General features: G+C 45.0%; 3 protein-coding genes across 3 annotated transcripts; 1 reads left to right on the plus strand and 2 right to left on the minus strand.

The window, feature by feature from the left end:
- Positions 1–1,944: 1,944 nt before the first annotated feature.
- LOC117641478 lies at positions 1,945–5,139 on the minus strand. Its single transcript, XM_034378843.1, has 2 exons — positions 5,056–5,139; positions 1,945–2,405 (listed from the first exon to the last, which is right to left on the minus strand). The coding sequence occupies exons 1-2, from the start codon at positions 5,063–5,065 to the stop codon at positions 2,020–2,022; spliced, it is 396 nt and encodes a 131-aa protein (XP_034234734.1). The 5' UTR covers positions 5,066–5,139; the 3' UTR covers positions 1,945–2,019.
- A 183-nt stretch (positions 5,140–5,322) lies between these two features.
- LOC117641477 (low-density lipoprotein receptor-related protein 1B-like) lies at positions 5,323–10,697 on the minus strand. The gene is made up of 5 exons (XM_034378842.1): positions 10,604–10,697; positions 10,328–10,521; positions 9,350–9,469; positions 6,671–6,876; positions 5,323–5,562 (listed from the first exon to the last, which is right to left on the minus strand). The coding sequence occupies exons 2-5, from the start codon at positions 10,380–10,382 to the stop codon at positions 5,356–5,358; spliced, it is 588 nt and encodes a 195-aa protein (XP_034234733.1). The 5' UTR covers positions 10,383–10,521; positions 10,604–10,697; the 3' UTR covers positions 5,323–5,355.
- A 561-nt stretch (positions 10,698–11,258) lies between these two features.
- On the plus strand, positions 11,259–20,614 carry LOC117641118 (cytochrome P450 4c21-like). The gene is made up of 4 exons (XM_034378231.1): positions 11,259–12,399; positions 14,057–14,483; positions 18,429–18,646; positions 19,686–20,614. Exons 1-4 carry the CDS (start codon positions 11,969–11,971, stop codon positions 20,143–20,145), a joined length of 1,536 nt encoding a protein of 511 aa, XP_034234122.1. The 5' UTR covers positions 11,259–11,968; the 3' UTR covers positions 20,146–20,614.
- The last annotated feature ends 6,078 nt before the right edge of the window (positions 20,615–26,692 follow it).

The raw sequence follows: 26,692 nt of genomic DNA on the forward strand, positions 1-26,692 counted from the left end.
CACCGCCTCGTCCTGCTGCGGCCAGGCTTCCCCTACACGCGCGCCCTCGACTACATGTGCGTACGCCCTCTGCACTGCAGGAAACGAACAAGGTACTTCGGAGAAGAGCTGGAACGGAAGGATGAGAAGAAGTTTATCAAATTTGTGAGATGAGCGTCTGCGTCGCCGTTCTGCCGCTTCGGCAGAGTATATTCTCATACAAGTCCGGCCTTTGTTCTTGTTGATTTCTTCTCCGCTTCCGCCCCAGCTCTGAAGTGCCCTGTTGAGAATTAATGAAGGTACATACCTCCTCTGAAAAGATCGAAGAACAGACCCAGAATCTTCGTGAATGAATTCACGAAAAATCCTCGGAAGAGTACGAAGAATCTTTGTAGATGTACGAAGAATCTTACGATTCCCGGAAATTAACGAATTCGTCAATTTCCGGGAATCGTCCGAATGTTCCCAGGTCCATGGGCAACGTTTTTCCATCGTGAATTCCGGAGATTGAATTCCACAGTGTGCCTAGGGTTTTCAACAATTTCAACAACAAAAATCCAGAAGTTGGTACCTTATTTTGGGTGCGCTGATTCAGTACTTTTGGAGCTACTCGGTAAAACGGAACCTGGTTTTCCCAGGAAGCCTGTGGTGAACACATAGGCGATTTCCATGGAGCTCCTGGGAAAACCAGGAACCGTTTTTACCGTGTACGGAGACGCTTGTGGAAATCATTATTTAAGTTCCTTTTAGTAATTTTCAGACCCTGAATGAACAATTAGTATTCACCAATCATCGACTTTTAGGGACTGATTCCTGTTTTTGCCATTCTTCTTCACTCACTTCACAAGTCAAAGACGAATAATTGAGCGAAAAACATTGGCTGTTTTTACTAAACAAGAAAGCTTGTTCATGACCAGTTCGGTATAAGATTGGTCATTGTTTTGTTGTGATGAAACGAACTTTGCATATTGCGTAGGATCACCCGCTGCCGCGCTACCGGTGTGTTGGACAGGCTGGAGAAGACGTACCTGGACGGGCTCACTGTCCGGAGCAGCTCAGGCCAGGACTTCGACGACACCTCAGTGACGGCCGGCGTGCAGGTCTCCAAAATGGAAATAAACTCCAAATAATTTGAACATAAAAAAGTCAAGGACAATCTTGAAATGCAGCCCAACTTCTTCAAAGTTCATGAAATTGAGTCGAAATTTAAAGAAATGCTTCCAACAACAGTCAGGGTTTTTTTTTAAATCAAAATTAATGGAAATTTGGCTGCAATCCATTGAAATAAATCTACAGTAAAATTCATGTATGGAATTCCAAAATGTGTACACTGAAATTGGAAGTTATTTCCCCTTGCAGGTCTCGCTGGAGCACGTGCGCTGGGTGCTGGCCACGTACGCGTGCTTCCTGTGCGTGCCGCTGCTGCTGCTGGCGGCCGAGTGCGTGGTGCACTGGAGGGCCAGGGCCAGGGCGGCGCGCGCGAGGAGGGGGCGGCGTCGCGCAGCAGTCGCCGCCAAGGCTGTGGCCGCCGGGAGGGTGGCGGCGAGGTGGTACCACGACTGACGAGGCCCTGGCGAGCCAGAATGGTTTCCTAGCGACCCGGCGGGTTTAGATGGTGTTCTTGGGAGGCATCGTAATACTTTTGGACTTTTTGTACATGAGCATTGACGTTTTAGAGCAGATGTGAGTTGTACACAAATTTGATACAATTTTGTAAATGCTTAAGCACATTATGGAAACAGTGTTCCTAATTTATGCATATGGTACCTAGCTTATGCACTAATATGGACAATGTGGACGAAGGAACTGCTTCGGACTCTAAAAAATAAGAGGATTGTAGAATTGCTTCATTTATTCTTTACATTTACGTTTTTACCACATACTGCGAAGCATTTCTTTGTGGATTTGACAATGGCTTCGTTTTTACGAGGAGATGCTTTGTCGACTTTTTTCTAAGTATTGTAATTCCAGATAGCTGTCCCAACTGGGCACGTCGTAACACATATATGTCACAAAATTAAGTGTCGCAAGTAATTCTTGTTAAAAATTAGGAATGCCCCAAAATACTGTACTTCTTGAATCTTTGTTCTTTTGCTGCTTAAAAAGGCCGAATAAATTGCTATTTAAATGGTCTTGCCAACACCACTTTATGTCTTTTCTATTGCATTCCTCATTACGGGACGACAACAATACAGCGTACACATAAGGAGCCTCTCTAAATGTCCGACGTCCTACGGTGAAGTGCTGCACCAGCAAATAGGGCCCTCCATAATACAAAAGAAATTCGACACAGTCAGCTGCACCACAATAATAACGAGCATTTTCACCATCACAGAGAATCTCAAAATCTTTACTAAGAATTTTAGAGAAAGACGGCCTTTTGAAACAGTCAATCTCTGAAAGGCCCTGCCAATACACATGAACACACACTTATCATCTTACGATGGTAACGCGAACGTCCCAAGGGAAAGAATCCCTATGATTTTAAAGGGACGGTCCCTTTCCGAAGGGGCGAAGCCCTATCCGAGAAAGGGCTTGGCCCCTTGGAAGGGGCTCAGCCCTATCTGCCATAGGGCCGGGCCCTATCAAGTTAGGGACCGGCCCTATGGACTTGGGGACCGGCCCTATGAGCTTAGGGATCGGCCCTTTGGACTTGGGGATCAGCCCTATGGACTTGGGGATCCGCCCTCCAGACCACAAGGCCCTATAAATCAGCCTGCCAGTTAGGCAAAATGTGGGTGATTTAGGTAGGCAAACCCGCTACACACCTATTAAGGGTATCTTGTAAACGGCTTTAGATAGAGTGTCGGCGACACTACCATTGTTATCAGCGTCAAAAGTTTACTCAGGAAGCGTTTCTTATATTGTACATTGATGTTCAAGAGGTAGATGTTTTGAACACTTGAACACTCCGGTCCGGGCACGTTAGGGTGGCCCACGCGAAAAAAAAAGTTTCAAAATCGAGGAGCGCCGTTCGGAATCTTAAAGTTCGGCCCAAAAAAAGATTTTTCCGCATTTTTTTGATTTTTTAGGAGCATTTTTAGGGGCCGCTCAACGCGCTCAAAGTTTTTAGAAAAATAATTAATTTCAGTGAATACTACTTTCTGGTGCTGTAATTCGAGTTTTGATCGTAAAGAGAAAAGCGAGACGCCGAATTGTTCGTATTGATGCCTTAAATAAGTTAAGAAATACTGCATACAGAATTTGCACGTGGCCTACTTTCCAGGGACGAAAAACTGCATAAAAATAGGGGGAAATGCCGTATTTTCTTCTTTTTAGGCCGATTTGACACCTTTCCCGCCGTCGGATCGTCTTCTTCTATACGCCAATCGATTCCTCACACCAAGAGGACCCCTAGAAATACCTTGGACTATGCGGGTAAACGACTGCCTATTTTCCAGGGGCGATCAATTTAAAGAAACGTTCAGAATTTGTGCCTTTTTTCACATTATAGGGCCAGTTTGACACCTTTCTGGGCGTTCTATCGTCCTGCTCTGTGCGCCAATCGACTCCCCATGATGCGAGAACCTCTAGAAACAACTTGGACGATGCGAGTAAACGACTGCCTATATTGCAGGGGTGATCAATTAAAGAAACGTTCGAAATTTCCGTTTTTTTTTTTTCACCTTTTTGGGTCAGTTTGACACCTTTCTAGGCCTCCTATCGTCTTGTTCTATCTGCCAATCGATTCCTCATTATGAGGAACCCCTAGAAACACCTTGGACGATGGGAGGAAACGGTTAATACCTGATTGGCGGTGATCAGTTGGGGGTTAGGGCGGCAAAATGTGCGAAACAGCCCAAAACGGCTAAAAAAGAGGTCCCTTTAATACTTTTCTTGATTTGATGGCACCTGACAGGTAGCCAATCCTCAACCTATAGTATCAATGTTGTGTCTAGGGGTTCTCTCATCATGAGGAATCGATTGGCGCATAGAACAAGGCGATAGGACGCCTAGAAAGGTGTCAAACGGACCCCAAATGGTGAAAAAACCTCAAATTGCGAACGTTTCTTTAAATTGATCACCCCTGCAATATAGGCAGTCGTTTACTCGCATCGTCCAAGTTGTTTCTAGAGGTTCTCGCATCATGGGGAGTCGATTGGCGCACAGAGCAGGACGATAGAACGCCCAGAAAGGTGTCAAACTGGCCCTATAATGTGAAAAAAGGCACAAATTCTGAACGTTTCTTTAAATTGATCGCCCCTGGAAAAGAGGCAGTCGTTTACCCGCATAGTCCAACGTGTTTCAAGGGGTCCTCTTGGTGTGAGGAATCGATTGGCGCATAGGAGAAGACGATCCGACGGCGGGAAAGGTGTCAAATCGGCCTACAAAGATGAAAATACGGCATTTCCCCCATATTTTTTTGCAGTTTTTGGCCCCTGGAAAGTAGGCCACGTGCAAATTCGGTATGCAGTATTTCTTAACTTATTTAAGACATCAATACGAACAATTCGGCGTTTCGCTTTTCTCTTTAGGATCAAAACTCGAATTACAGCACCAGAAAGTATTATTCACTGAAATTAATTATTTTTCTAAAAATTTTGAGCGCGTTGAGCGGCCCCTAAAACTGCTCCAAAAATATCGAAAAAATGCGGAAAAATCTTTTTTTGGGCCGAACTTTAAGATTCCGAACGGCGCTCCTTGATTTTGAAACTTTTTTTTTCGCGTGGGCCACCCTAGGACACGTCCCTTACCAAAGGGATATTTCGCGGCCCTTTGACAAGGGGACTGTCCCTATCCATAGGGGCTGGCCCTTCCATGGGGACCGTCCCTATACCAAGGGGCCGCGAAATATCCCTTTAGTTAGGGACGTTAGGGATTTTTTCCCTTGGGGTAACATACGCTGAAATCAAAACATGCGTATTACGCTGAAATGTCATCGTACTACAATCGCAACCAACGTACCTTACGTTGACAACGTGCGTAATACGTTGAAAACATGCGTATTACGTTGAAAATCCTGCGTACCTTACGTTGACATTCGTGCGTATTATGCAGGTTGGAAATTGGTCGTACCTTACGATGGAAAATCATCGTATTACGCACGAAAACCAACGTAAGATGATGAGCGTGCACCATACTGCATAGGCTACACTCCCAATTTCCTACTCAGAAATGCCGTGCAGTCATGACACTGAGCTAATTCTCAGTACGTTACGACACTTATCAGTAATAATACAGAGAAACTGATTCGCAATACGAAGAATCTGAGAACCTTTAGCCATAGGTTACTACAGCTGTGCCATGTCATAATGCTAAGCTTTTTGTTCGTGTATTACGAAAGAAAAAGTTCCATAGGATCTTGGGAGTGCAGCAACAGAACCGGGTCGTGGCGTGTCGACGCTTGGAGGTTGAAGTTTTTCTACGGGATTCAGATCAGAGCGCCAACTTGACAAACTTAACTCGCAGGTCAGAGATCCAAGTCCCAGGGCGGAGTTGCAGTCTGCTGCTGCTGGTGGTGATGGGCACCGTGGCGGCGTAGCGAGGCTCGCCCTGGAGCCAAACGGCCAGCGCCTCTGCTCGACGCTCCACCATGAACTGGATGTCACCGGATTCAAAAGGGCTAGAGCCAGGGGGAGTACTCTGCGGAAAAAAAATTGAGACCCGTTATGATTTAAGACTTGGGTCCTATTTCATCGAAACAAAACGAAAGGGAGTGCGGTAATCGGCAGCTTCGCACTTCACACCCCCAATAGCCTACTGAGAAATGCTCTGCAGCCATAAATTATACTAAGCTAATTCTCAGTACTTCACGATACAAATCGATCATGATACTAGTTTGTTCAACAATGAACAAATTTGTTCGTAATGAAGAAACTGGTCATAAGTTACTGATAACCTTCCATCATAGGTTACTAGCTTCGCTGTGCTGTCATAATATAAAGCTTTTTGTTCGTATTAGTAAGAACAGGTTGGAACTGAGAGTGCAGCTCATTCTAATTTTTCTCAAGACTAAAATACTCGGAAATATGTTTCATTTCTCGTTGCATTTTGTTTTTCTTTCATCTTGACTCTTAAAATACACACGGTAAAAACGAAACATGGTTTTCCCAGGAAGCCTATGGTAGAGTCATAGGCGATTCCCAGGAAGCTCCTGGGAAAACCAGGAACCGTTTTTACCGTGCAATTATACGAGCATCACTAGCAGAGATGAGTACAAAACTACTCGGATCTTTATTAAATCATATTAAACTCAAATTGTACACTGCAAGAAAAATTGTGAAAAGTACACCAAGTGCAACGAAAACAACTCAGAAAGAAAAGTACAACAAGGCCTGTGCTGGACTGCACTCGTCATAAATGTCTTAGCATGAAATTTCACCCGTTATTCGTATGTTACAGTTAATGCAGCGCAATCGTAATACGAAGCAATATTTCTTCGCCATTCGAATGTTTTTAGCTTTTTCATTACAAGAAAAACCTTCGTAATACGAGGAGAAACCATGTTTGTGTTATGCTTGCGCAATTTCCTTCTTATAATGGAAAATTTCTTCGTAAGACTTTTAGAGTGGAGTTCAATTGTCCTTGGTACTTTGAAAGTACAATCTTTTCCTGATAAAAAATGCCAGGAATTCTTATAGGTGTAGCAGTGAATAATTGAAATCTTGTGTCTATCCCAATTGGTGGACAATTTTACAATAGTCTGAAGTTAACCCCAGTTTGCGATAGCTGCCGACCGTGCGATACTCACAATTCGGTGAATGGTACAACTGTGGCCACCAGTGTTGCAGTTCTTGGCGGCGACGTACGACAGCCCGCCATCTGACGTCCGGCCGTGCGCATCCAAGGAGCTGCAGGAGCTTTCATCGCAAATCAAGAACTCGATCCAGTTCTGTTCCGACTTGAACTGCACATGCACCGCAACTCTCTGCTGCTCTGCGACCTCAATCACATTTCCTGAGGCGGGGAGAAAAATACTCATTTCTCGACATGATCCTGTATTGCACTCCGTGTATACACTCTCAACTTCCTACGGATCAATGCCGTGCAGCCATAATACTGAGCTCATTCATAGTACTTTACGACACAAATCTGTCGACAGAGAAATTTGTTCGTAATATGGAGAAACTGGTCATAACTTACTGAGAACTCTTCACCATGGGATACTACCCTCGCTGCGCAGTCATTATCATTTCGTTCGTATTACGTAGAAAAAGCTCAGTAGGATATTGGGAGTGCACAAATAAGGTTTCTTCAGTTTTAGTGTTCTAATTTTTGTTTCAGTAAAAAAAAGGATTCAATTATCTGCATTCTTCAAACAAGAAAAGCACAAAGTTGGGATCAAAAATACTAGTTTAAGAAAAAACAAGTGAAGCATTTAATAACTTGTAGGTTTTTTTACCGGTACAGAAGTGCCAACCCAATTTCCTACTGACAAATGCCAAACAAACAGTCACAATACTAAGCTAACTCTCAGTACTTAACTATAGAAATCTGAGAAATTTGTTCGTAATTTGAAGAAACTGGTAACAAGTTACTGAGAACCCTCCGTCTTACGTTACCACCCTGAACAAAGAGCTTAGTATTATATGACAGCACTGCGTATTACGAAGAAAAGGCTCAGTATGATCTTGAAAGCTCTGCAAACTGAAGTGTATACTCAGCATCTGTAGATGTGTTCTCATCCAAGTATGCATCTGTAGCAGTCAAGTATATGCAACTGAAGATGTGTAAGTTACTCAGCTAAGAATGTACTTCCAGAAGTGTACTTGCAAGTATGCATACTGAGTACCGTCAAGTCCCCTAAATGTGAACACGAACCCTAAAGTGGGACATTTTGACTATTTTCCCTATTTTAGGCCGTAAACAGCCAACGCGTGGATATTTGGCGAGGTAAAAAATGTTTTTGAGACGGTAGGACCCCTCCAAGACCATATCCGCACAGAGTGTCTTGTTCCCGCTCATACCCCCTCCCCCAAAAAATCTTGAAAATTGGAATTTGATGCAGAAAAAAAGAGAAGTTTTTTCAGACGTCTAGCGCGGATTCGGGGCTTCGAGCCGTTGATGCTCGGACCATTCTATACTTCAGACATGTTGTAGCGCGTTCTTTTATCTACAAGATGCACTTTAGAAAATTTGTTTCCGACGCTTCGTTTTACGGTGGGAAGCAATCTTCTGAGGGGCTGTAAAGTGGGACACATGCATTTCCTTCGTTTCTTTTAGGTTTTGACCGATTCATAGGCGTTACATTCATCTCCAGCGTCCTACAAACGCTGCCTTGTATATATTAGGTTGCCAGGTCGGTATGGAGGCCCAGGCAGTCGGGCAAGTACGGTTATTCGGTATTTAAGTCAGCACAAAATTTAGTCAATGTTTGAAAGCAAATGCTTCCTCTTTGCTTAACCTACAAAGATATCGTTATCGACCATAAGACAAATCTTGCGTAAAATCATATTTTGAACAAAAAATTTTTTAGAAAAAAAGTTGCCGGGTGAACGGTTTTTAATTTTCAAAATTTCAACATGTATTTCTTGCCGTGTATTTCGAAACTTATAAAATATGACCTGAGCAAAACATTTCATAAAATGGTTTTGGTCAGAAATTAAATTTTAAGACCATTTTGTTTTATTGGTTTTCGCCGTATTTCAATTGGTTTAGGCGCTACGGCTGTTTCTAATTTAAATATATCTAAGGAGATCTAATTGATTGAAGAGGCTCATATCAGCTTAACCAGTCGAGATATCGAAAAAGACTTCAGAACCAATCTTGCTTCAAATTTAATTTAGAACATAATACATTTTAAGAAATTTTTTGCTACTGCAGTTTTTGGGTGAAAACGAATAAACGTGTCCCACTTTAGGGGACTTTGTCCCACTTTAGGAGACTTTGGCTCCTAAATTGGGACACGGTTCTTGCTGCTCCTACTGGAGCCCCATGGGCTGAAAAAAAATTTTGTTTTCGGTAAAAGACGTGTTTTGACATGAAGATTCTTAAATCCCCGGCGATTTTCGGTGTCATCGTTATTCTGTGAATAACAGACGATTTTCCGTAAAAATCGTCCCACTTTAGGGGACTCGACGGTACACACTTCAGTTTGTAGAGAGAGTGATGAAAAAAATCACATTTGAACAAGAATTGGTCCATTGGTCCCAGCCCAGCCTGTACATAATAAAATGTAGTTCACATTAGCAAGAAGTTGACAAAACACACCGGTAAAACTGAAGCGTAGTTGTATGCTTGATACAAGCATACAACTACGCTTGAAGATTTTCCGCTTGACGTCAAGCGTAGAGAAGAAATTCTCCCATGCATTTAGATAGGCCGGAGAGGGGCAAAATGGAGAACTATGCTTAAAGCCGAGCATAGTTCTACTACGCTTGAAGAAAGGCGTAAAACTACGCTTGAGTTCTACCAGTGCAATTTACAATACCTGAACAGAACGCGGGGTCTTCGTCTGATGCATCCCCACAGTCATTGACGCCGTCGCATTTGTCCAAGAAACGAGTGCAAGCGCCATTTTTGCACGTGAAGTCGGGGCACAAACCTTCAACTAGAGCAAACCGAGAAAAAAATTGGTATGAAAGAACGTCTAGGCTGTGCCGTAGATGGGACCGCCGACACCAGTGGGTCGGGTGACGAATGAAACATGGGGGAATCACACCATCACACTGCAAGAAAAATTATGAATAGTGCAACAAAAGGAAACGAAAACTGTGAAAAAGGGAATTACAACGAGAATTGTACAAAGTGCAATGAGCACTGTACAAAAAACAACGAACCCTGGCCTGGACTGCACTGACTCGTCATGTCACGGTTCCATTGTACATTGACGTGAAAGATTTGATGCACTTGACAGCCTTATGCAGATTAAAACCAATGGTACAACCGCGCCATGCTTGAGTCAGCCTTAAAAATAGGCTTCAAGACGTCACGCTTGAAAAACAAGGAATTCCGCCTTACCATTTGGATGAGGGAAATTTGAGCGGATGCACTGAAAAACCAAACGTGGTCTAGACCGCACCAAACGTGGCCAAACGTGGTCTAGACCACACCAACTGATGTGGTCAGGGGCGGTCTGGACCACGTTTGGTTTTTCAGTGTGAGCGTGTCCACCTGACTCCATTTCACGAGATAGCAAAAGGTAACTCAACTTGTGTCTTTATAAATCTAATGTAAAACGAGCCAACTCAACCTTTAATGCCCCCTTTATTTGAGAAAACTAGTTGAAAAAAAGAGGTGACTCAAAAAATGTACAACAGCCATATAGACTCTACGCACTCTACGCAAACCAGACATCGCGCGACGCAGAGTAAAGCTTACACTGGCAAAACAAAGGCAACTTCCTTAAGTGCTTTTGCTTCACCGGTGTAGGAGGTCGACCTGCTCCGGACTCTTGGCTTAAACTCACCGGAGACGAGCGGCAGCAGAACCAGGAATGCCAAAGTCCCTGAGAGAGAAGCCATCGCAGACTGAGGCTTTCCGCCGCATCGCTGCGCTGGACGCCGGTCGGTGCACTCACACTGCCGACGAGTGGGGGCACCTTTTATTTTCGGCCCTCCCGGTACGGAGAAACTGAAGGACTGGTTTCGTCCGATGAGGCTCCTATTTGCATATCCAGTCAGCTCAGTTCAATGCCACCAATTCCGAATAGTGTCACTGAGTGCCCCCCACCTGGTCCCTTTACCTGGTGTGCGGAGTCGTCGCAAAGGGGCGAGGTCATGACTCCACGTGATAAGACGTTGAAGCGGCTGTGAACTCATGGCACGCCTCTGTGGCCATGCGTTCGTAGTGCGAATCCATCCATCCATTTTGCCAGTCGTTACACCGAAACGGCGTTGCCACAGCGGGATCTTCCTTCGGATACGCATGCCAGTGCGGCCAGGCCGGCAGCACTGCGTGGCAGCCGCCGGTGGCAGCATCCTCCCAGAGCCCCAGCGCGCCTGGCCAGCCTCCACACGCCGCGCGGGCCCGAGGGTTGGGCTGCCTACGCGGCACTACCATTACCATTAGGGGCTAGACCACACATGATCGTATGCCATTTCGGGCCCGACACATGCCCGCCTGCACTGCAAAACGAGACATGGCCGTCCTTACTAAGGTGACACTTTATCCATTACCACTACGGGCTAGACCACAACTGATCGCCGGACGCTGGCTGACGCAGAGAGTACACTGAGTACACAGATGAGTTCACTCTAAACGCGGGTGTGGTCAGATCCTAGAAATATATGCAGTTGAGTACACGCTCGTGGGAGTGCTCGTGAGCTCGCGCTGAAGAAAGAGTGTACTCGTGAGTACACGTTAAAGAGAGTGTACTCAGTACACTGTTGAGTTTGCAGAGTTATTAAGCGGTAAAAGGGAAATTGTCGATGGCAGATATCGCCTGGTTGGGTTGTCTATTTTCCTAGATGAAAATGTCAATGTCAACCATACAAAGTTCTTTTTCTTTTTAAGGAGGATAAGTGATCTTTGTGAACCTCCGCAAGCCCACTTTTTGACACGGTTTACGTGTAGGCCATGACCGTGAGAGATAGAGATGTACCCGAGGATGTACAATAAAACCCAAACTTGTTTGAAATCCGATTTTTAACAGAGTTATTTTAAGAAATTTTCGTCCGACACAGTATTGTGTTCACCCACTTAAACTTCTATGCATCACCGACCACATATGGATGTGTCTGTGTCACCAGGAATGGAATGATGGCCCAATTATTTATTTTTTGAACGCGTGTATGTACACAGGTTGTAGGTTTCAACTCGCAAAGCTCAGGCTCGGCAAAAAATAAAAAGGACTCCGAATCCGCACTACCCCGCCCTCTCCGCAGGCTGCGTCACGCGTGACGTTCCGGCGGGTTAGAACGACATCGCGGGCCCCTTTTTTTAAATTGGCCCAGCACCCAACTCCAAAGGTAAGGCCTGCCCGTCCAATCCAATAAAATCAGCTGGTACCCATAGGACGCAGTCTGTAGCTCGTAGGCGGCTGTGCTGCTCACTCGAATCTCGTAGACGCGGCGCGCGGTGCTTGGACACCGAAGGCGCAGACACTAGGATGGCCCTGGTCGTGGTCGCCCTCCTGGTGGCGGTGCTGGTGCTGGCCGTGCAGCGGCTGCTGCGCGCGTACACGCGCTTCCGCAAGATGGAGTTGGCCATCCCCGGGCCGCCGTCGCTGCCCGTCCTGGGCAACGCCCTGGACTTCCTTAACGTGACCGAGGAGAACGTGTGGCCCATCCTGAGGAGGCTGTGGGGCCACCGCTACGAGCTGTCGCGCTTCTCGATGCTCGGCCGCCTCGTCGTCATCGTGAGCGACGCGGACCACATCGAGAAGTTGATGAAGCGGCGCGACTTGCAGGACAAATCGCGCGTCTTCTACGAGTTCCTCGAGTACTTCTCGCGCCGCGGCTTGGTCACCCTGAACGGTGCGGAGTGGCGCAGTCACCGCCGTGCCCTGCAGCCCGCCTTCCACCAGGACGTCCTCGACAGGTGAGTGCACTGCAAATCCAAAGGCGATGTTGAGTTTATTTTTTGGCGATGCAATTAATTACCGGCCAGATCGAAAAACCTTGCCTTAAAGATCCCCCCCCCCGGCAGAGTCATCTTATATTTTCTAAACGAAGTGGAATTTGGATACAAGTCAAGTGGAACTATAGTCAGCAGAGTGTGTTGGTACCTTTGACGTATTTTTTGGACTTAGCTCTTTTTTCCGTGTAAGTTCTTAAAATGAAAGGGGGCTAAATTGACTTTTTTTACAATCGATACATAAAAACACAAGTTAACTAGAAGATAACTCAATTGAGTGATCTTATATCAATTACAATGTTCAAACGGAGTCATGTTGACTTTGGTTGAGTTGTTTCCATTTCCCGCTAAATTTGAGAGTGTAAAAGGAAAAACTAATATTATGCGCAGCGTTTAAATAATAAAATTTGACTTTATGTACACGCAGCGTGCACATAACAGAAAAAAAAATTATTTTCACGCCCTCAGACGTCTACCTACGGTGCCCATGTAGGACAAAATGTTCCTGCGTGCAAATAATATTTTGGCTTTTATTTAAACGCTGCGTGTCTTCAAGGCACCAAAAAATTATTGGCACGCAGGATTGTAAAAAGTCTTCCGACCGGCGACTGAGTCCGGCATGGCGGCTTGGTGGGTGAGTGGGTCCGTGCTTGCACGGGAAGTTTTTGGCCCGGGTTCGAGACTTCGCCTTTTTCTTAAAAAATTTCTGCGTGTCAATAATGAAAGCCGGTGTTGTTTCAACGCAGCGTGTTATAATCAATTCACATGTTATTTACACGCTGCGTGTCTCCAAGACACCAAAAAATTATTGGCACGCAGGAAGCCCCCATGTCCCTTCCTTTTGCGCCGTCAGCAGTGGTACGCATCTGTTTTTTAAGGTGTGTTGACGCTCATGTCGCGCTGGGTGGTGTTGCGTAGCGAAAAGTCCAATTATTCCTTTCTTTCGCGCTCTCTGCATCAATTATGCATGCACTTGCGTAAGGTGTGTTTAGTATTACGCATCATTGTGTACATTTTCCTGCATAAAATGTACAAAATGATGCATAATAACACTCTACGTCACGTACATGCTTGCATAATTATGCACAAGAAAGTCCACAAGAATTTAGTGTGTATGATGCAGGCCAAGGCCCTGCAGCAGCACTGACCGACTTGCGACCACTCCCGTTTGCTCCGGTTTCAAAAATGGGCCCGAGGGGGTATGCACTCCCAAACCAGCGAACTTGCCATTATAGTATTACGCTCTTTTACGCCTCAAAGTAATCAGGGTTTAGCTAAAAACACCTCAAAAAAAAACCCAAAACTTGGTGAAATTTGAAATTTTAGCTGCCCGACAATTACGCGCATTATTACGCGTGCTATTACAGAGTGACCCGACTATTACGCGAGTTCATACCCCATCGAATACCCCTATTTGGTAGGACACCCCCCCCCCCTGTACGTACGTATACGTAGAATTTAGTGTGTTAAGAGGATCTCGGCGACGGGCTCCGCCAGGAGGGCAAGCAGGTATGTTTTTGGAGGCAGATGACGAGAGAAAAAGAATGGACTTGATCAGCAGGGTGCTTCTGAGTAACGGAAGACGAGTAACTTAGTCCCAGTGCCGTGGTCGTTCCTGCAGGTACATGGAGGTCTTCACCCAGGAGGCGGCCGCCTTCGTGGGGCGGCTGGCACCCAACCAGGAGCAGAACGTCATCGACAACCTCCACAACCTCACGTCGCGAGCCTTCGTGCGCACCACGCTGGTGAACGAATTGGACGAGAAGACCGAGGAGGCCATCCCCATGATCAACTACTTCCTACACGAGTTCGGCCGCTCCGTCAACTCGCGCACCTTCCAGCCCTTGCTGTGGCCCGACACGGTGTTCGGCATGACTCAGCCCGGCCGCGTGGTGCGCAAACTTATGACCAAGGTCGACGCCTTCTCCGGCCGCGTCATCGCGCAGCGGCGCGCAGAGCACGTCCAGCGCAGGGTGGACGGCGCGGACGACGACGAGGACTTCATCAAGCAGCGCCGCACCCTCATCGACATCCTGGTCGACCCCAAGGTACGCTACGCACTGATGCTGGCCTGGAGCGGTCTCCTTACAGGGTCACTTAAAAATAGTCTACAAAGCGCCGCTTTGTAACGAGAAAAGAAACGAACTCATTGTAAGATCAACGAAGAATCACTTCGTATTGTGAAGCAAAGTCCTTCGAGGTTCGAAGCATTTCTTCATTATACGAATCAATTCTTCGTTGAACGAATCAATTCAACAATGAATCTAATTTCTTCGTGATCACAAGGCAAAAGCTTCGTAGACTTTTTTGAGCGCAAAGTGACGCACTTTTCCTGGCTTTTAGATAGCCATCTTGGAAATATATTTTTTCGGGGGAGGGGGGAATTGACCCCTTCCAAATCCACGCTTGAACAGAGTGCCACCGGACATATGGATAAATAAACGAGTAGGAGAGAGGGGCGGGGGTCCTTGCCGCGACAAGGGGGATGCCCGAGGTGTGAATCACTAGTGTACTCATGTTTACAAATTCGCCCGTACTCAGTGTACTCACAAGGTTAAGAAGGGCGAAAGTAACTAGTTTTTCGACCGATTTGGCGTCGAGTGTCGTTTATAACGCTAAATTAAGCCTTAGATTGTTTGCAAATGTAAAGTTTGTGAGTAAAGCAAGGTGTACTCACGCGTACTCATGTACTCATGTGTACACCAGAACGCAGAGTGATTCACCCCTCGGGGATGCCGGCGTGGCGGGGTGGCCGCTGCTGGTCCCTGCCGCCGCGCTGCGGTAGCTATCGCAAGTGCACATTCCCGAGTTCTGAGCGCACACACTCAACATCTTATGATCGTTTTTATACGTATAACGATGGTTTTTCATCGTAAGGTACGCATAGATTTGCACATACGTAATATGCGTAATACACATACGTAGTACACACAATGAGTAGCTCACAACGTACATCAGGCGTTCAATTTTTCCCTACTCTACATTAAATTCTTCTCAAATGCAAAAACAACTTTTAAGAAACAGATTATTACTTTTCAAATTTGGTTCTTACTTTTAAGAAGAAAAAGTTCATTACTTTTCCTAGCAGAAAGTCTTTGTAAACTGCTTCATAAAAAAGTTTCTTAAAATTAAGCTGGATTTTTTGGCTGAGCGATAGCGAAGCCCTTGCCGTGTTTGGGCGCTCCAAAAAGTGACTGGTCGTGCGTCTGTCTGTCCGTCTGTCTGTATGTAATCACTCACGTTTCTCAGCAACTACTGAACGAATAGTATCCAAATTTCACACCTGATGTCTCCTAAACATCCTACAGGGGGAGTTTATCTCAGATTAACAATTATCATCGTTTGAAATATTCAAAACATCGTTTTGAACTAGGTAATTAGCGTGGTTAGGTTGGTAGCAGTGTGTGGCTGACCAATTTCTCATACCGCCTGCCGCGCTTGCAAGCCGTCTGCAAGACGGGACGGCACTTTTGCAAATAAACAAACTGAAGAGCAAAGGGGCTCTGAAATAGGTTCTGAGTTACTTTTTTAATATTCTAGAATGATTGAAACCCTTCCGGAATGTCAACAGAGGAAAATACGAAAACTGAAAGTGAGAATGGTTTGCGTGTTTCGTTCCCCTCTCCCCCCTCCCCCGTCACAGGAGAATCTTCCTTCAGGTCAGTGCACTGTGAGTGTAGTTGTGGATTGTAAACAGAATTTTCTTTGCCTTTGTGTGCATTTACTGATTTTATTCCCTCTGATACTATCCTTATTTTTAAAATTAATAGTAAATCAAATCAGGTAAATGCATGAATAACTTCTGTTGAAATTAGAAGACATGTTAATTGTCTTGGTTTGTCTCGGGAAATGACATTCTATTGCAATGCTGCAAGCTAACATCAATATTCTAGTACTAACATCTATTGATTAAAGAATCCATATAGAGATGTATTTAGTGCAATGAATAATCCATATATTTAGTGCTAACAGGTTTTGAATTGATGTTATTTTCAATGAGACGATTCAGATTTTGAGCGGTGGGTGACTTGGTAATTGGATTTAATGACACGATTCCTTTCACTTCACCAAAGTTTGTGTACGACAACTGGAACAAAGTATTGGTAATGGTTTAAAAGCTGGCTCTCTGAATGTGAGCCCAATGTTAATACTACTGTATTCTTTTACTCGAAAGATAAAATATGACGAGGCATGAAAAAGGTAAATTATGTTGGCGTATTGAGCAACAAGTGGCCTCTGCAATGTACTTCATGAGACGAGTCACTGAATTTGACAAAACTTGGTCTCCGTCGACTGCTTCAGATCAGCCTGCCCTAAACTAAGTCACTTAATATAAACTATGATTGCATATTCCAGTCTATATTGTTTAATTCACTGGTTTAAAATAAAATAATTACAAAAGGCTTCTCAAATATAACTAATAAATTTGTGAATTCATGAGTTTGAAGAAAAAGATATATTTAATAGTGACTCAAGCAGACAAGTAGCCAATTTAGCGGCTCTATGCTGGCAATGGAATGTTACTCGACTGAAAGAATCGCATTGGTGTGGCATCAGGGCAGTGTTCTCAAACGGGCGGTCCGGCTCGGCCCACCGCCTAGGCAGTGGACGATGATGGGCCGTCGGTCTCCCTTCCGAATTTTGCGGGACACGTCCGAGGCAACGAGCTGGGTTCGGCTGCCTTCGGCTCGGCTGCCTCTGTCACCGGCCGCCGGCGGCCGGTGGACCGGCGGCGGAGGTGTGATCGCCGCTCGACGAGCGAGCACATCTTGCATCTCTCTCGCACTCAAGGCGGCCAGTGGGTTAGACAAGGATGGCTGCCGAGCGGCGCGCTGCCTTGCCTGGCATCGAACCGACCACCGCTCGCAGCGAGCCAGCGCGTTGCGAACTCGGCTACGCAGCCGAAGCCAAGCGTGGTGCCGATCGGGGCGGGTTGTGCGACGGCCCGCTCCTCTGGACGGTCCGGGCCGCCACCCGGCCCATGCTCAGAGTGGCGGGCCGGGCTGGGCGCTCTGGCCAAGCAGCGCCAGGACGGGATGGGCCGAGCCGGACCGCCCGTTTGAGAACACTGCATCAGGGTATTGGTGACGACAAAGGGTGATCCATGAAGACCAACCCAGACCCATTCTTTACCCATAATTGATCAATTTGGTACCAATAATTTTCAATCGAATCTCATATTGATTCTTGGAGTTTTTGGAGTGCTGATTAAGAAAATCACTTGCATTTCTACTCCAGACTTATATTTTCATCTCAAATTAGGTAATTTCGGACCAAAATTTTCAAGTTGAGATTTATATTGTTTCCAGCAGTATTTGATGAGCTAAACTCAAAAATAACTTCCAAATTTTTCCCAGACTCACGCTTTACCAAATTTTGACCAAATTTGGACCAAAATTTTTGAATTGAGTTTGATGTTGATCCTAACAGTTTTTTGAGTGCTGATAACGAAAATCACCTCCATTTCCACTCCAGACTTATATTTTCATCCCAAATTAGGTCATTTTGGACCAAAATTTTCAAATCGAGTTTTATATTGTTTCCTGCAGTTTTTGGTGCGCTGAACTCATAAATGACTTCCAATTTTTTCCCAGACTCGCGCATTACCGAATTTTGACCAATTTTGGACCAAAATTTTGGAATTGAGTTTGATGTTGATCCCAACAGTTTTTTGTGTGCTGATAACAAAAATCACTTCCATTCATACCCCAGACCTACATTTCACTCAATATGAGCCCACAAGCTGCACATTTCGACTACTTAAGCAAAGTCCGAAGTGCACAAATTCGCATCGCTCAGCCACACTACGCGCCCACACTAAACGGCGCGTACCCCTAGTTTAACAGTGCGCACGAATTTTATTGTAGTACGTATGTTCTTATTTCAACGTATGTTACGATGGCCCTTTCATCGTAAGAATCTGAGGGTGCACCCCGTCGTTCATAAAACTCGGTCCAGCAGCAGCTGATTTTCAGTCTGTTTTCTCTCCGCAGAGCAAGACGTCCGATGGCAAGCTGTTCGAAATGAGTGACGGCGAGATCATGGACGAGGTGAAAATCTTCTTGGGCGCGGCCGTGGAGACCACCGTGGCGGCGCTGGGCTGGACTATCAAGGTGCTGTCCGTGCGGCCCGAGGTGCAGGAGCGCCTGCACGCCGAAGTTGTGGAGCAGCTGGGCGGCAAGGAGGACCTCACCTCGGCTGACATCAACAAGTGAGTCATTTAGCCACACACCACACACTTTTAAGCTTCGTACTAAATTGAGCACGCGCTTTGCTACGCACGAATTCGTGCTTAACAAAGCACGACAGTGTGCGTTGTTGTGCAGAAAATTCGTGGATATTGGAACGCATGCTCGCTCGGCCTAACAAGGCCCGCGTGAACCTGATTCTACCCGCATACCAGGGTGTACCCGGTTCTTCTACCCGAAGACCCGGTGTCCGTGGTTCGGGTGTTTCAGAGCCATTTCGGTATCCGAGTCATTTTAGACACGCAGCGTTTAAATGATAATAACAGGAAAAGTAGCGATAGACATCGGCAACTTTGGCCCGTCCCGTACATTTAGAAATGTGTGAATTTCGCCAATGTTTAACCCTAACGGGGTTTGATCCTCAGTCTGGGGTCCAAATTGATGTTATTTTCGTCATCAGCACCCCCAAAAACATCAGAAACAATGCACAAAATCGAGTAAAAAGAATGTTCAAAATATACCCCACTGGGATTTGAACCCGGGTCCAAACTTCTGTTGGTTTTGTCTCGTCGCCCTGAATCCAAAAATACCCCTACATGCCCTGCTAGCTGTATCCGTTGCCGAAATCCCCCTCGACCCCCTGTAGACCATGATGCACCTGCAGCAGCGCCCCCGGGGCTCGGATCGGATTTGCTGCCACCGGGCGGTTCTTAGGGTCACCCAAGGAGGTTGCATTCCAAATTTGGTCAAGATCGGACCACGGGAAGTCCTCGGACGAACGGACGCACAGCATGCATCATATTATGCCCGTCCCTCCGTCATTTTTTTACAAAAAATAAACGGGACGGGCCAAAAATGGGTCTTATATACACGCTGAGTGTATAAAATATACACTACATCCAATTATACGCTGCGTACCACCTGGCGTTCAGTTGCCTTGCATGCGCCACCTGTCAGCGTGTACACGCAAGCTTCAAACACATGTGCACACGCTGGAGTTTGTAGAGTGAGAGCTCTGGTTCAAAATAAGGCAACGTTACTAATCGAGGCCCGTTTTCCCAGGCTCAAGTACACCGAGCAGGTGATCAAGGAGACCCTGCGCCTGCTGCCGTCCGTGCCGTTCACGGGCCGCATCATCAAGGAAGAGACCGAGTTCGCCGGACACACGCTCCCCGCCGACACGACCGTGGTGCTCAACATCTTGGGCTGCCACCGCGACCCCAAGCACTGGCCGGACCCCACGCGCTTCGACCCGGACCGCTTCTCGGCCGAGCAGTGCGCCAAGAGGCACCCGTACGCGTTCCTGCCCTTCAGCGCCGGCATGCGGAACTGCATCGGCGGCCGCTACGCCATGATGGTCATGAAGACGACGCTGGCCGCCCTGGTGTCTCGCTACCGCGTGGACCCCGTCGCGGACGGCCACACGGAGCCCGTCGACTTCCCCTACACGTTCGACGTGTCCTCCAGGATGCTGGGCGGCGTGCGCGTCGTCTTCACGCCGCGCGCGAGCCGCGCTGCCTAGTTGCTGCTGTCGCGCCCTTCATGAGATGAAAATGGTCTCAAACGCATTGCACCGATTGCCGCCTTTCTCGTAGCTTTGCATTTTCAGCGTGGTTCCTTATTTTTCGCTCGCACACGCTAAACGTTTTTGTACAAATTTTGTACGAGACATCACAGTTTTTTGGGCACACGAACTTTTCGTAAAAATTTGTACGAAATTTTGCACTAAAACAGGGAATTTCTGCAGATTTTCGTACGAAAATTGTACAAAAAGTTCGTGTGCACAAAAAGCTGTGATGTCTCGTAGAAAATTGTACATACCTGTGCACGGACAGTGGCGTCTCGGCGGCACATACTAAAGAGGATGAGGAGATTCGGCGTGTCTAGCCAAACGTCCAGCAACCCCTAAAAACCACACACTATAGGTTTTGTACACGAGACATCACAGTTCTTAGTGCGCACGAAATTTTTGTACAATTTTCGTACGAAAAACAGCACATTTTCGCCATTTTTGTACAAAATTGTACAAAATTTTGTACAAATTTGTACGAAAAGTTCGCGTTCACAAAAAACTGTGATGTCTCGTACAAAATTTGTACAAAAACATTTAGTGTGCGTTAGCGATGGTAATGTGCAGAAATACGAAGAGTTGTTTCCTCCTATCACTGTAAATCCAAAGGCAATACTTGTAGTACCTTTTTTGGCGATACAATTGAGTATCGCCAAAAAACGGCCCAACGGAAAAGTATTGCCTTCAAAACGGCGATACACAAGAGTATCGCCGAAATTTGGCGATACTTGGGAGTATTGCCACGATTTGGCAATAAACGTCAAACGAATCAAGGCGAAAAGACCTTGGTTTAATGCCGTGGTTTTGGCAATATCCAAAAGTATTGCCAAATTTTGGCGATACTTTTTTGTATCGCCGTTCTGAAGGCAATACTTTTCCGTAAGACCGTTTATTGGCGATACTCAATTGTATCGCCACTAAAGTATCGCCGTTGCATTTGCAGTGATTACAGGAGCGTGACATCAAGTTGAGAGGAATGTGGAAATATGTCAAACTCTTGTAAGCATTGTATCACATTCGTCGGAATTGCGAATGAGCTAACTGTGGCTGATATACAGTTACCTCTAGTCAGCTGCCCCAGAAAACGTGACGTTTTGTCGCATTCGTTTTAGCGTGATGTCACGCTCCTGGAATACGAGGGACTCTTTGAGAGGGGTCGCGGGAGCGGACCTAACTTCATTTTGTACAAAGCTCATTCTATTTATTGTAAATACTTTTCTGTCATCCAAATTATTTATTGAAGCTTCGTTGTAGATGTAATTTAAATTGTTACAGTTATCAAAAAGAACATTAAATTATGTTGTAAACCTTTTTACCTGTCTTGCGTCATTTTCGTACAAGGGCACATACAACCAGTGGTGTTTTCCTAAAAAGTTTATAGGCCATAGGTGTTGTGGGTTGCCTATCTTCCAGGCACCACGCGTGAAACGAAACAGAGAAAGGGGGAACAGGGGGGGCCCCGGGGGGGACCCACTGGGCACTTTCTTTGTAAACCCTGAACCCCAACCCCTCCCGAAAAACCCACTCACTTTCAAAAACACTTTCCTCACTTCCCATGAATCAAAAACAATCAGCCAAAATCCACCACATTCTTTCACATTCGCAAACATTCCCTACATTCTCACACAACGCTGTACATTCTCTGACATTCTCATACATTCTGTCACTTTCGGGCACATTCTTTACACATTCTCTGCACATTCCTTACACATTCTAAAGGACAGTCCTCTAAAAATTTTATTTTAGTCTAAAAACTTCGATTTAGATTTACGTTCCTTTCAGCTCTAGCAGTACTTCCCTCCCTCCAGTGCGGTAGTTCGTGTTCGTCCCATAGCCGAACGGAGCCGCTGGCCCGTGCTCGCTTCGGGATCGTCCCTGAAAGCGCGCGAAACGCGGGTCAAAGTCGAGTCAGCCAGTATAGTCCCAGCCCAGGGTCGCGAGGCAGGTCGAGGAAAGGATCAGGATATAGTTAGCTGGTCATAGAAAAGGGTTTTGGTCACTTGAAAGTGTTAATTTACATGCTTACAGCTTTATCCTCCATTGCCCTTTGCTTAAGTTCAGTTTTTTTTTCATTCAAATTTGAATCCTTTCATAACGTAAGCCAGAGCACGACGAGTGTCGTTTAAAACTACCCCAAAAAACCGTTTGGAACTGGCAGTTTGAGATAATGCATATAAACTGTGCGTCACTTGAACACTAGCCGCTCTGCGTGTTTGTGACTGAATCTTTATGCGTTGGGCTTCTGTGTCCTCTTTAACGTGGTCAACCATAACCTCTAGTGCATTTGTTTGACCACTTTGAGCCAATGTTTCATTAGTTCATTCAATGCCTTTGAGATTCATTAACTATTCACCCTTTGAATTGAATTTTGCTGGTGCTTCTTAATTTATTATTGGTGAAATTAGTGCTTGTTAATATTGTCTGGCTTTGTTGACACCCCGGTCTGGGCCAGGCTGCAATGAAAGTCTCTCTGACATGGAGTTTGTCAAACCAGTCCTTTCTCCACAATCAGTTTTCTGAGTGTCAATATTTTTTTCACAGTGCAAATTTCATCAACCCACTGAAGTTACAATGAATGGTGCCTCTAAGTCTGACGACAATGCAGCAGAGGGGGGATGGGACTGCAGAAAAAAACATTGCCAGTTGAAACACCGCCAGAAAAAACGGTAAGATCAGGAACCTGCCTTCGAGCTTCTACACTTTGATTTTTTAGTACTTTTGTATGAGCGTTATCAAGGAATAAAATAGCTGTCTTCAATCTGCTAAGCCCATGCAGCACACCCAAGATTTTCAGAAGCAAAGAAATATTGCTATGTGCCTATAACTTCAACAGTATAGCGTCTTTGCTTCTTCAAATCTTGCTGTGCTGCATGAGATCACTAGATTTAGATGAGTATTTTCATAAACGCCCATCCAAAAGTTCTTGAAAGTCAAAGTGAAAAATGATGAGAGATGAGTTTGATAGTAGCACATTTAGCTGCTAACAACTACTTTGACTTACACATTTTCTTTCTTTCCAGTTTCAAGGCAAAGATCTGTGGGAAATGCTGCAGAAACCACCGTACTCTATTCAGCTTAATCCCTGCATGCAGGAAGTATTTGAAACTATGGGGTATGACAATGTTCATGCACTTGCACGCTTTGGAGAAGAGGACTTCAAAAAATAGAAGAGTTCATGAAGAACTGTATGCACCGAATTATTAAAGCCAGAGCTGCTGAAGAGGGGAAAGATGTGAAAGAGGAAATGAAGGCACATTATGGTGTTTATTCTCCTATTCCAGAGGAGTATACCATTCTTGGTGGTTTCAAGCACACTATAGAAGCATGCATTCAAGCCGCTGCTAAGTTGAACAAACCAGAGCCTGTGCCCCGAAGAAAGTCAGGATCGATGACAGACCATCAGTCTTCAACTCACTCATCGCTCACTGAGGATGAGATAAATAAAATTATTTCAAAAGAAACTAAGCAGCTAAAAGAAAATACTCTAAAATGGGTGCAGGCAAAGGCACCACATATTTTAAATGAAACAGAAGAGGGAGAAGAGACCGAAATAGAAATTAAAGTTTACTACAATGAGTATAAAAAATTAATGGCTAAAGTGAAGTGCCCAGCCACTGACTGTACGACTCTAGTTGCGCTCAATAAACATCCCACAACAAAGTGTTGGAATACTGGCAATTTTTATCGCCATGTTACTGCAATTCACTTTGTGAGGGCTGCTCTAGAGAAAGGAAAAAGTGTTTCTGACTTCTTTTCACCGAAGAAACGCAAGTCAGATGAAACCATTGTGATTGATGATTTGGAGACTGGAAATAAGTCATCTGGAGGTGAAGGCGATTCGGAGACTGGAAATAAGTCATCTGGAGGTGAAGGCAGCCCACCTAAGAAGTCAAAGAATGCATCTGGAAGCACTGGGGTAAATTCATTTGACTTTTCCCTGTTCTGATAGTTGCAATAACATAACTCAAGAAAATTCAAATTTTCAGGAAATGGGGGAGAACCAGCAGTGACCACCTCCTCCAAAGACCACCTGTGAAGAAGAAGAAAGACTGGTCGCAGTATAGTAGAAGGAATAGAAATGCAAAAAAATTTAGAACAAGCTGCAGAGGGTTGTTCAAGAATTGATGAGTATTTTCCTATTCTAAACAAAATGGAAATATTAATGAAAGAAAATGAATGGCTTCGAAAGCAATTTGTCACAGCAATGAAACCAGTTTTCAAAAGTAGTACAGAAACTTCTGCTCTCAGCACTTTGCTTCAAGAACTCCTTCAGCTGCTCAAGAAAATGCCAACAAGAAACCTCAAGGCAGGACCTACAGTGCTGTGATAAAGGAATTCAGCCAATTGATTTACATTCTTGGGGGACTCAAGCTATATGAAATCTTCGCTGCCAATCTACCTCTGCCCTCAGTTTCAACAGTTAGAAGAGACTTGCATTCAAAAGAAAAAGTTAGTGAAGGGGAATTTAGATTTGAGCCTCTTAAGTCATTTTTACTGAGCAGAGGCTCCCCTTTTAAAAAATTTGGGTGAGTGAAGATGGGACTGTTGTAAAGGGAAAAAGTCCAGTACGTTTTAAAAACGAATCAAATTGTTGGCCTCGTTCCCCCACTGCTAGATTGGGGTATTCCCCCAAATTTTGGCATTTCCAGCTACTTCAGCATCAACCATACGCCAATATTTTGAAAGATTCAAGGTTAGTTCTAATTCTTATGTTTTCATGGCCCAGCCCCTTGTGCCCAAATCTCCAGGATTCTGCCTTGCTCTTTTTGGCACCGACAATAAATTTCACTCAGACCATGTGGCTCGAAGATTTGAATGGCTGCATGAAGAAGCCAAGAAACATGATATAGAGATTTTAGGCTTTTCTGCTGATGGTGATCCAAAAGTCTTGAAAGCAATGGTACTGAAAAGCTTATCTTCAAATTCTACCCAATGGCCTTGGTACAGTGCTTCACTCAGCTCCAAGTTTGTTTGCATTCAAGACATGATTCATCTCATTGTTAAGTTGAAAACAAGGTTGCTCAAAGCATCTGGAATTTTTCCATTTGGTAAGAATTTTGTTGCTTCTAGTGGTCACATTGTGGAATTGATTAATCAGTGTTCGAAAGATTTACATGAGTTTACAATTTCCTCCTTAAAAGCAAAGGACAAGATGAATTTTAAGGCGGCACAGAAATTGTGTGACAGTAAAGTGACGTCTCTCTTACCAAGTGTAGTCACCAGCAGTGATGCTACTGTTTGTTATTTGACAATGATGCGAGAAATAATGAACTCGTTTCTGGATCCAACACTTTCTCCCTTGGAATGGATTGAACTCATTTGGAAATGGGTTTTTTTTCTGCGTGATTGGAGAAATTGGATTCAAACCACTGATGGCTACAACCTGAAGAACAATTTCATAACATCTAATACCTACTCCTGCATTGAAGTGAATGCCCATGGTCTGATTCAAATAGTTCAAAAACTAAGAGATTGTGAATGTCATGAGCTTTTCTTGACGTGGAAGTACAGCAGTCAAACATGTGAAGGATTCTTCAAAGAAGCTCGTGCCATGACACCAACAGAGTTGACTCAAACCACCTTCAGTCAACTGGAGCTTCAAAATAGAGTACGCAGAATTGACATGTTGTCTGAATCGTACTGCAGCCTTCAAAATTCTATTATCTTTCCCCGAGCAAAAAAAGCAGCTAAAGCAATTGAAGAGCAGACTTGCTCTTTTTTTATGCCTGAAGATTATGAGATAGAAGCTGCAGTAAGAAGAGCTTATATCAGTGCACTGGAATTGACTCGCAAGTTCAAAATTTGTGTTAGACAGAATGCAACAAATCCACCTCTGCTTTCCATTCCTAATTTGAATTCCGAAGAAGACATTGATGAAGATGATTATGAAATAGATTCTAGTTTAGTCCAAGAGACCTGAACAACTCGTCGAGAACCAGGAGGAAATTGCAGAGTTCATCAACTCTAGGAGAGAAAAAGCAGAAGATGTCATAGAAGATATATGTGTTTGTCGAGTCGTCCCCTGGGTGTGAAGACTTTTGCTGATGCTACGGTGACACCAGAAAGCCCATTTCTCAAAGTGGTTGCTGCTGATAAAGTGAACATTATCAGGAAATCGACTTTTGTGTGGCTCTTGGCATCTGGAGATACTCGGATAAGCTCGGACAGGCTTCAAAGAGTTCGAACAAGTGAGGTGCAGCATCTTTTTTCTCTGCCTTCTTCCAGGGCAAGTACACCAGCTAGAGAAGAGACAGTAGCAGTAGGAGATTGGTGTGCAAATTTAAAGATGAAAAAACAGTTTTCATTGGACAAATTTTATCATTTAGCTATATGAGTGGGGCAACCATGTCAAACCAGCAATATTCTTGTCTAAGTGCACCAACCTCCCCACCTGCTCAGAATGCAAGAGGGATTGGCTGTTTGTGCTCATGGTTTGCAGTAACCAATGCCAAGTGCTTGAAGCCAGTGAACATGGACGTTCATGGTTATTTTAATTTAT

Source organism: Thrips palmi, unplaced genomic scaffold, assembly GCF_012932325.1.
Source record: "Thrips palmi isolate BJ-2018 unplaced genomic scaffold, TpBJ-2018v1 HiC_scaffold_15, whole genome shotgun sequence".
Lineage (NCBI taxonomy): Eukaryota > Metazoa > Arthropoda > Insecta > Thysanoptera > Thripidae > Thrips > Thrips palmi.